Source organism: Protomyctophum parallelum, assembly GCF_964188405.1.
Source record: "Protomyctophum parallelum genome assembly, chromosome: 19".
Taxonomy (NCBI): domain Eukaryota; kingdom Metazoa; phylum Chordata; class Actinopteri; order Myctophiformes; family Myctophidae; genus Protomyctophum; species Protomyctophum parallelum.
This window is the reverse complement of record NC_139717.1, coordinates 18062891-18073350: the sequence shown is the minus strand read 5'-3', so window position 1 is coordinate 18073350 and position 10460 is coordinate 18062891. Positions and strand designations below refer to the sequence as shown.

General features: G+C 47.7%; 1 protein-coding gene across 1 annotated transcript in view; it reads right to left on the bottom strand.

Moving 5' to 3' along the window:
* Positions 1-919: 919 nt before the first annotated feature.
* Positions 920-10460, bottom strand: part of rnf217 (ring finger protein 217) — a 24750-nt gene continuing 15209 nt past the window's right edge. Inside the window, exons 4-9 of the mRNA XM_083790459.1 lie at positions 9420-9479; positions 9052-9216; positions 7015-7112; positions 4176-4279; positions 2686-2757; positions 920-1032 (exon numbers count right to left, since the gene is read on the bottom strand). Coding sequence (XP_083646585.1) covers positions 950-1032; positions 2686-2757; positions 4176-4279; positions 7015-7112; positions 9052-9216; positions 9420-9479 — 582 coding nt within the window. The 3' untranslated portion in view covers positions 920-949. The remainder of the gene's footprint in view (positions 1033-2685; positions 2758-4175; positions 4280-7014; positions 7113-9051; positions 9217-9419; positions 9480-10460) is intronic.

The following is a 10460-nucleotide window of genomic DNA, read 5'->3' as shown; positions in this document are numbered from 1 at the left end:
CATCCTTTAACTATTATCATGTTAAACACCATTTCATGGAAAAAGGGCTAGCTTGTAATATATCGAATGATCTAATCCAAGGCCAACGTATCGGAAAAACATAAACCAGCTTTTGCTATATAAAGTCTCATCAAAGTAATGCTTAATACAGCACACGCGCCACGTTGTGAACTTGCATATCAGCCGTTTTGAGTGTGTAGAGGGGGCCATCCGAGCACCAGAAGGTCCCCAGGTTCAACCCCGCGGTCTGTGCGTCAAAGTGCCCATGAGCAAGACCCTTGAGCCCTAACTGCTCCTGATAGGTAGGATGCAGAGGGCACAGCGCTCAAAATAACCCTGTTCCCTTATTCTCTGAAGAGTGACAAGATAGGACCCACAAACAGGCTGATGTGTGTGCCCTTTAATGATGATGATGTAACTAGCCTGTGTGTCTGTGTGACACACACAACACACACACACACACACACACACACACACAAGCGCACACTTGCAGAGTCACAGTAATCAGCCTGTGTGTGTGCTCGCGCTTGCGTGAGTCAGCGTCGCTTTGTCATTTCCCCTCTCCCCCGACCCGCCTGCGTTTCGTTTTGGCTGCCCACTCTAGGCTAGGTGCTAAACGCTACAGCCGCAAGAGAGTCGTCCCCTCGGCTCAGTGTGAGAGGATGATGGGACGGATTTGGGGAGGGTAGGGGAGGGGGAGGGCGGAGGGTTGGAGTGTGAAGTTGACAATAACAGAGAAGAGAGAGAGAGAGAGAGACAGGAGGAGAAAATCCCTCAGTTTATATAACCGTAAAGGTTATTTAAAAAGCTACAGTCTGTTGCCGTCCGATTGTGTGTGCGTGCGTGTGTGTGTGTGTGTGTGTGTGTGCGTGCGTGCGTGCGTGCGTGTAAACGTACAAAGGCGGGTGCGTGGGAGGCATGGGGGGGGGGGGGGGGGGGGGGGGTTGCTTCAGATCCAGCGACCAGAACCCTGAGACTGTTGCTGCTTCCTCCTCCGTTTACACACATAGTACACAGGAAATACTAGCAGTCCTGGAGAGAGAGAGAGAGAGAGAGAGAGAGAGAGAGAGAGAGAGAGACTATTCAAAATAAATATTCAATTGTGTTTCATCACAGAATCCCAGAAAAAGTGGGTTAAAAGTATATACACCATGAGGACTAATCTAACAGAATGATTAAAGTACGTTATTCTCGAATTGAGTTCTGTCAGAGTTTATTTTCTATTGTTTATGTAGTACCCCCACATCGCTATTTTGAAAGAATGAAAGGGCACATAATGTGTTTCTCACAGAATTGACGTCGAGTCAACAAATGTCATCGTGTCCATTATGCATTTCGCTGTGTCAATTGGGTCCCACGTTCACACTTTTCTAGTCAATGTTCTGAATGACTTAAGCAGCTACAAAGATACAAATATGCACAGTGTAGCTGACGTTGAAACCAGCTCAAATGTTCTTGTAGCTTTCGCAGCAGATACAAACGCATCTTTTTGTCATTTTCACGTAGCTGCCAGTGTTGACGCAGCATGCATCTTTAGCTTTCGAAAGTAAATACATGGCACTGAATTCACCACTTTAAGCTGTGAAAGCTCACATAGCTCGACATAGACAGACAGAGACACTCTTTGAGTTTGTCACTGAGGAAGAAGCATTGTATATAAGTGAACTGCGTCGCTCACGCCTAGATAGAGAACAAAGAGCTCTCATGTATCTGTCGGGCCGGTATGAGTGTTTTATGTAAAACCACTGGTGGCGTACCCAAATGTTTTACTTACAGTAAGTAAAAGTCTAGCAATACAGCAATGTAGAGTACAAGTAAAAGTCCAGAACTCATTTTGTCATCAGAATGTACTTAAAGTACCAAATAGCCGATCTACAAGCGATTGCATCGCATTGTGACACATTGAGAGCTTGTAAATCGGCTATTGTCAAATGGACGAAATGTATATAGGGTTGAAGTGGTTAATATATATTTTGTAATAGCAATAATAATCAAACTTGAAAAAGTAACTAAAGATTTCAAATACATGTAGTGGAGTAAAAGTACAATATTTGCATTTGGAGTAGAAGTGAAAGTGAAAAGCATCCACTCACGCCTATAGGTACAGAACAAAGAGCTCTCATGTATCTGGCGGCCATAACGAGTTGTTTTATGTAAAACACTTCTCACCGTCCTGAGATAGCATGTTGACAGTAAAGCCATCCGGTTACCAGGCAACCCATGCTGTTCACGCCAGGGAGCCAGGTTCCAGTCCTATAGCTTCCTTCCTGGTACACACCAGAGCCATGAAGTAAGACAGAGTTACGACAACTCCATTCACTTCATGGGGCCAGTCCAATGGCGGTTGTTCTACACAATAGACTTCTATTGGCGAATAGGGACAACCGGGAGTTTACGGAATGCATTGGAGTCTATGGGCTCGTGCGAGTACATGAACCACGTTCTGCCCCCTCAATGTCGCAACTCTGGTCTATACTCTATGGCTCTGGTACACACTATATTCAACTCTGACAGCGTTGATACAATCAGATGTTTGGATGTATGGGCTGTCGAGTCTAGGATGTTTATTTGCCACTCAATAGGTGTTCCCGCATAACGTCCAGGTACGATGTCACACGCCACAACAGCTGTGTGTGTGTGTGTGTGTGTGTGTGTGTGTGTGTGTGTGTGCACGTGCGTACTTACCTATCACTAATGAGAGAGCTCCCAGCACCACGACCAGCACGATGACCACAGGAGCTATAACCAATTTACTGGCTGCACGCACACGCACACACACACACACACACACACACACACACACACACACACACACACACACACACACACATACACACACACACACACACACACACACACACACACACACACACACACACACACATCAATATCTCCCTGATATAATGGACAACTTCATCAACCCATTAAAGGGTTATTTCCCTTTTTTTGTATGTTATTTCATCATCTACTCAGGCTTATGTGGACACCCCAGACAGTTATTTAGTTGCTCAATTAAATATTTAGATATTTGATATTGATTTGAACTGCCCCGCCCCCTTCCTATACAAACCTTTAGTAACTTCAAACTCCAGATGCCTGTGTTTTTTACTTTTTTTACTTTTTAAATGTATTTTTAATAATTATTTTGGAAAATTAAAAGCAATAAGTAGTGAAAATAGACGATCCACAAGCTCACAACGCCGTGCGAAGTGAGGCATTGTGAGCTTGCAGATCTGCTATAAATCAATCAGGTCTAAGAGCCCTGCTGCTATTGGGGCTAAAATATGATCCCAAATTTCAGAGTGATACCACAGCCAGCCTCAGGTACAGATACCCATCACCAGCGCCGCATAGATGAGAGTTGTGACACCTCCGTTCACTTCGTGGGGCCAGTCCAATGGCGGTGATGGCGGCGATGTGTGACAAAGACCTGGACCGAAAGTGTGCAGAATGCACTAGACTCAGGCAATAGTTAACAGAGTTAGTGTCGAAGTGTCCTTGAGCAAGACACTGATCCCATTTTGCTCCTGATGTGCAGGTTGGTGCCTTGCAGTTGCATGGTTTCCGCCGCCATCGGCGAATGAATGCGTGTGTGAATCTATGTAAAGCGCCTTGGATAAAGGCGCTATATAAATGCACCATTTTAATGATCTTAAATCCATTTAATTCAGATTGTTTTTAAGTAATAGTACAACAAACATTACAGAGACTTATGGTAAATGGTAAATAGTGCATTTATATAGCGCCTTTATCCAAGGCGCTTTACATAGATATGTGTCACCCATTCATACACCGATGGCGGCAGAAACCATGCAAGGCATCAACCGCACATCAGGAGCAATTAGGGGTTCAGTAGGACACTTCCGACACTAACTCTGGGGGAGGCCGGGTTCGAACTGGCAACCTTGCTGTTACCATCCAGCCACTCTACCCCTGAGCCACCGCCGCCCCCTTCTGGTGTCACTGTACAATACTTTACAACAGTTGTCATGTTGCGCACCTGCCTAAAATTGCTGATATTTGATATTTTTCAAACTCCAGCTCGTCACACTCCAGGGCTGAGTGCTGTTTTCTGCCCCCTCAATGGCGCAACTCTCTTTCAATGGCTCTGCCAATCACATGCATGTATACATACGCACATGTGCACGCACGCACACACACACACACACACTCACCACAGACAGAGCCTCTAACCAGCCGTCTCAGGTGAGGTTTATCCGGTAGGTAGCGATACTTGCAGCCAAACACGCTGAGATTGGATGTGTGATCTCCGAAAAACCTGGAGACAGAAGACGGAGAAAACGGAGGGAGAGACAAATGGATTCAGAAGCAAATCGGACCTTTAGGACAGGGGTTCTCAACCCATGGGTTGACCTTTAGGACAGGGGTTCTCAACCCATGGGTTGACCTTTAGGACAGGGGTTCTCAACCCATGGGTTGACCTTTAGGACAGGGGTTCTCAACCCATGGGTTGACCTTTAGGACAGGGGTTCTCAACCCATGGGTTGACCTTTAGGACAGGGGTTCTCAACCCATGGGTTGACCTTTAGGACAGGGGTTCTCAACCCATGGGTTGACCTTTAGGACAGGGGTTCTCAACACATGGGTTGACCTTTAGGACAGGGGTTCTCAACCCATGGGTTGACCTTTAGGACAGGGGTTCTCAACCCATGGGTTGACCTTTAAGACAGGGGTTCTCAACCCATGGGTTGACCTTTAAGACAGGGGTTCTCAACCCATGGGTTGACCTTTAGGACAGGGGTTCTCAACCCATGGGTTGACCTTTAGGACAGGGGTTCTCAACCCATGGGTTGACCTTTAGGACAGGGGTTCTCAACCCATGGGTTGGTCGCCAAATTATTTCGGGGGGGTCCCCAAATTATAAAAAATAAAAAAGGGGGGTTTTGCAACTGAATGGCTGGAAAATGGAAATGAAGAGTTTACATAGTACATGCATAAACTTTCCTTAATGATTATATCTGGTATTCATTTATGATCTATTTTCTCTAATATTAAGGTTATTTTTGCAGTCAGTTTGTATCGGGGGGTGTCCCCGGGGGTCGGGTGGGGGTCGCGAGACATGGCCAAAGCATTTCCGGGGGTCCCCAGCCTGAGGCGCCGGTTGGTGCCTACAGAAAACTAACAGGCAGTGATGGTATATTATGCCTAATTTCATATCGAAAAAGTCATGGACGCGGAACTTTTCGGAACTTTTTCATGGGTCCGGGATAATCAACTTAAAAATCTCAAAATGTGTCAGAAAGACCTCACAGCCACTCAAGTGTTAGCGACTCCCCCCAATTCCTTCGGGTTCGAGAAACGGTTCCAAAATACGATGGAAACGATTGCGGTTCTTCAATCTCCGGAAACCGTGTCTGAAAAAGAAGCGGTTCCGGTTCCCGACCCTAGCCATGCTGTACCTTTAGGTGTCTGTAGCGCTCTGTACTGTACCTTTAGGTGACTGTAGTGCTCTGTACTGTACCTCAGGTGACTGTAGCGCTCTGTACTGTACCTCAGGTGTCTGTAGTGCTCTGTACTGTACCTCAGGTGTCTGTAGTGCTCTGTACTGTACCTCAGGTGACTGTAGCGCTCTGTACTGTACCTCAGGTGACTGTAGCGCTCTGTACTGTACCTCAGGTGTCTGTAGTGCTCTGTACTGTACCTCAGGTGACTGTAGCGCTCTGTACTGTACCTCAGGTGACTGTAGCGCTCTGTACTGTACCTCAGGTGTCTGTAGTGCTCTGTACTGTACCTCAGGTGTCTGTAGTGCTCTGTACTGTACCTCAGGTGTCTGTAGCGCTCTGTACTGTACCTCAGGTGTCTGTAGTGCTCTGTACTGTACCTCAGGTGTCTGTAGTGCTCTGTACTGTACCTCAGGTGTCTGTAGTGCTCTGTACTGTACCTCAGGTGTCTGTAGTGCTCTGTACTGTACCTCAGGTGTCTGTAGCGCTCTGTACTGTACCTCAGGTGTCTGTAGTGCTCTGTACTGTACCTCAGGTGTCTGTAGTGCTCTGTACTGTACCTCAGGTGTCTGTAGTGCTCTGTACTGTACCTCAGGTGTCTGTAGGGCTCTGTACTGTACCTCAGGTGTCTGTAGTGCTCTGTACTGTACCTCAGGTGTCTGTAGTGCTCTGTACTGTACCTCAGGTGTCTGTAGTGCTCTGTACTGTACCTCAGGTGTCTGTAGCGCTCTGTACTGTACCTCAGGTGTCTGTAGTGCTCTGTACTGTACCTCAGGTGTCTGTAGTGCTCTGTACTGTACCTCAGGTGTCTGTAGTGCTCTGTACTGTACCTCAGGTGTCTGTAGGGCTCTGTACTGTACCTCAGGTGTCTGTAGTGCTCTGTACTGTACCTCAGGTGTCTGTAGTGCTCTGTACTGTACCTCAGGTGTCTGTAGTGCTCTGTACTGTACCTCAGGTGTCTGTAGTGCTCTGTACTGTACCTCAGGTGTCTGTAGGGCTCTGTACTGTACCTCAGGTGTCTGTAGTGCTCTGTACTGTACCTCAGGTGTCTGTAGTGCTCTGTACTGTACCTCAGGTGTCTGTAGTGCTCTGTACTGTACCTCAGGTGTCTGTAGTGCTCTGTACTGTACCTCAGGTGTCTGTAGTGCTCTGTACTGTACCTCAGGTGTCTGTAGTGCTCTGTACTGTACCTTTAGGTGTCTGTAGTGCTCTGTACTGTACCTCAGGTGTCTGTAGTGCTCTGTACTGTACCTCAGGTGTCTGTAGTGCTCTGTACTGTACCTTTAGGTGTCTGTAGTGCTCTGTACTGTACCTCAGGTGTCTGTAGGGCTCTGTACTGTACCTCAGGTGTCTGTAGTGCTCTGTACTGTACCTCAGGTGTCTGTAGTGCTCTGTACTGTACCTCAGGTGTCTGTAGTGCTCTGTACTGTACCTCAGGTGTCTGTAGTGCTCTGTACTGTACCTCAGGTGTCTGTAGCGCTCTGTACTGTACCTCAGGTGTCTGTAGTGCTCTGTACTGTACCTCAGGTGTCTGTAGTGCTCTGTACTGTACCTCAGGTGTCTGTAGCGCTCTCCACAGCGGTAGCAGAAGTTGGTGTTACACTGCGTGCACGTCATGTGGTCACAGCCCTCCGTGCGCTGAATGTGGATCTGCACAGAGAGAGAGAGAGAGAGAGAGAGAGAGAGAGAGAGACCACAAAACATTAGCTATATATGTATATCGATATAGACTGGTGACCATTCAAATTGATTTAATAAAAACATGTGCCGCGATCCAAACAGCAGAGGGATCGCGCAATCGAGTTAGACTTGTGTAAAGCGATTTCTTTCGTTTTGCTTGCTAGTTGCTACTAAGGTTGGGCGATATGCCAATTTTTTTCAACCGCCAATCGTCTGACCAATATTCGCCGATTGACGATGTATTCGTGTCATAAAAGTAAAGTGAGAACAGCTCACTGCAGGTCGCAAAAAAGGCAGATCTACAAGCTCTCAAGGTCCTGCCTGTTTTTGCAGCTCCGTTCGCTAGGCGTTGAGAGCTTGTAGATCAGTCTGTTTCTGCAGACTACAGCGCAGCCAGGGTAACTTGCTCCCTTCCCTCCCCGCACTGGTCGTCGGAGGCTCGGAGTCGGAGCAGAGCATCGGAGCCCACAAGCTGCTGCGGCCGGGCTGATCCACACAGGCTCTCAAGGCATCGCATCCTGCCTGTTTTTGCAGTGCCGTTCGCTACGCGTTGAGAGCTTGTAGATCTGTCTATTTTTGCAGCACTGGTGTCGGGGTCCGTTCACGTAAAAATAACTTAGATTACAGGCGGAGATGAAGTTCAATCAGTGGGTTGCACCAGTATTGGCTACACGCTAAGCTAAGCGCTAAGCTAATGAATGATCCCCGTGCCTATACACTAACACTAGTAGACAGTTTTTTTATTTTCCCCCCCGCCACTCACGGGTGGCACATTGGGATTGTGATGAGACACGAGACAGCAGTGTGCATTCTGTTGTGACTGTATATTATTAAACTGCATGGGTCTGGACTCCGGAGCTTAAACAACATGTAGGCTACAGGCAGCCTCCCTCAGCTGCCGTAAGTGCCGTGCCGCGGTGCCCGATGCTGGCTGCTGACAGTGCTGAGTGCGGGGACAGTGGGAGGCTGGGAGCATACCATTATAACGGGGGATTTCCACCCGGCCGCTGTTACTACTTTGCTGGGCCAAATTGATTCACATGTTGCTCACACTTTACAGGTTATCTGGGCTAAATCGTCCCGAGAAATCGCCTAATAAAAATATTCGGCGATTGGATTCGTATATTCGCGATTGACGATGTATTCGTATCGTCACCCAACCCTAGTTGCTACGCAGTATTTGAGACATGGCCAAAGCATTTCCGGGGGTCCCCCAGACTAAAACGCTGAGAACCCCTGTCCTAAGGTATATGTACCCCTCACAAACAACATGCAGTAATGCTGGTCTCTCTACACTGCCTCCCCCTGGTCAGCCAAGGGCGCCTGATAGAGGGGAAAGGAAACTGGTTAGAATAACGTGTCCCTTCCACACGCCACGTCCTACCGGGGAAACTCCCCGCTTGTCAGGTGATGAGAGGCGGTCTGCTCACTCCCTCGTGCATTGAAGGAAGCACAAGCTCAGTTCGGGGCTCTCCCCAGGTTGGCAGAGTGAGAGTCGCGATTACAGCTTAGGCAATTGGCACCGGGTGAAAATGGGGTCACAAAATCGTGGGATAAAAATACCTTGTTATGAAAAGAAAAGAAAAGAAGTGTATGTATACTGTATCTTTGCGGCTCAGTGCCTATACCTTGCACTGTGAAATGATTGAATGTATAGAACAGATAATTAGAAAGACAAAAGGGCAGGGTACAAAACTTTTATTGTCGTTTTTCTTCTTTCGAATAATTTGTCCCCCCCCCCCCCACCCAAAAAAAATGCGTTTATCATCATGAGTTGTCACCTGCCGAGTTGGCTTTGTCCGAGGCTTTAACCCATTTTGGGGCGGGAACCCCTTTTGGTGTTAGCAATAAAGGTCTATAATAAATAAATACTTTTTGAATGCAGCTCAGTGTGCCCATCACACAGTACCTTGCACTGTGGACACTTCTGTGCGTTCCTCTGCCCGTGCTCCACCACGCTGGCCCAGTGTCGGAGCAGCTTGTCTCCCCTCCTGTAGTCGCGACACTTCAGGCCGTCGTGCCACGGAGCGTGGCACTTGAAGCACCAGACGAACTGGCAGGCACTGCACCGGACCTGCAGCAAGGTCAAAGGTCACAGAGAATGACACGCTTATGTTTACCGCACGGGATCTGTAGCAAGGTGGGCCCGCCCCGAAAACGTTGGTTTGGGGGGCAGAATTTGAGAAGTCTAGGACCTTGTATTCGGCTTCCTTGGTGCTAGGAGGTGTGTGTATACCTTGTATTTCGTCTCCTTGGTGCTAGGGGGTGTGTGTATACCTTGTATTTAGTCTCCTTGGTGCTAGGGGGTGTGTGTGTGTGTACCTTGTATTTAGTCTCCTTGGTGCTAGGGGGTGTGTGTATACCTTGTATTTAGTCTCCTTGGTGCTAGGAGGTGTGTGTATACCTTGTATTTAGTCTCCTTGGTGCTAGGAGGTGTGTGTGTACCTTGTATTTAGTCTCCATGGTGCTAGGGGGTGTGTGTGTACCTTGTATTTAGTCTCCTTGGTGCTAGGAGGTGTGTGTGTACCTTGTATTTAGTCTCCATGGTGCTAGGGGGTGTGTGTGTGTGTATACCTTGTATTTAGTCTCCTTGGTGCTAGGGGGTGTGTGTATACCTTGTATTTAGTCTCCTTGGTGCTAGGAGGTGTGTGTGTATACCTTGTATTTAGTCTCCTTGGTGCTAGAGGGTGTGTGTATACCTTGTATTTCGTCTCCTTGGTGCTAGGGAGGTGTGTGTATACCTTGTATTTAGTCTCCTTGGTGCTAGGGGGTGTGTGTATACCTTGTATTTAGTCTCCTTGGTGCTAGAGGGTGTGTTGTGTACCTTGTATTTAGTCTCCTTGGTGCTAGAGGGTGTGTGTATACCTTGTATTTAGTCTCCTTGGTGCTAGGAGGTGTGTGTGTACCTTGTATTTAGTCTCCTTGGTGCTAGAGGGTGTGTGTGTACCTTGTATTTAGTCTCCTTGGTGCTAGAGGGTGTGTGTGTATACCTTGTATTTAGTCTCCTTGGTGCTAGGAGGTGTGTGTATACCTTGTATTTCGTCTCCTTGGTGCTAGGGGGTGTGTGTATACCTTGTATTTAGTCTCCTTGGTGCTAGAGGGTGTGTGTGTACCTTGTATTTAGTCTCCTTGGTGCTAGAGGGTGTGTGTATACCTTGTATTTAGTCTCCTTGGTGCTAGGGGGTGTGTGTGTACCTTGTATTTAGTCTCCTTGGTGCTAGAGGGGTGTGTGTATACCTTGTATTTCGTCTCCTTGGTGCTAGGAGGTGTGTGTATACCTTGTATTTAGTCTCCTTGGTGGCTAGGGGGTGTGTGTAT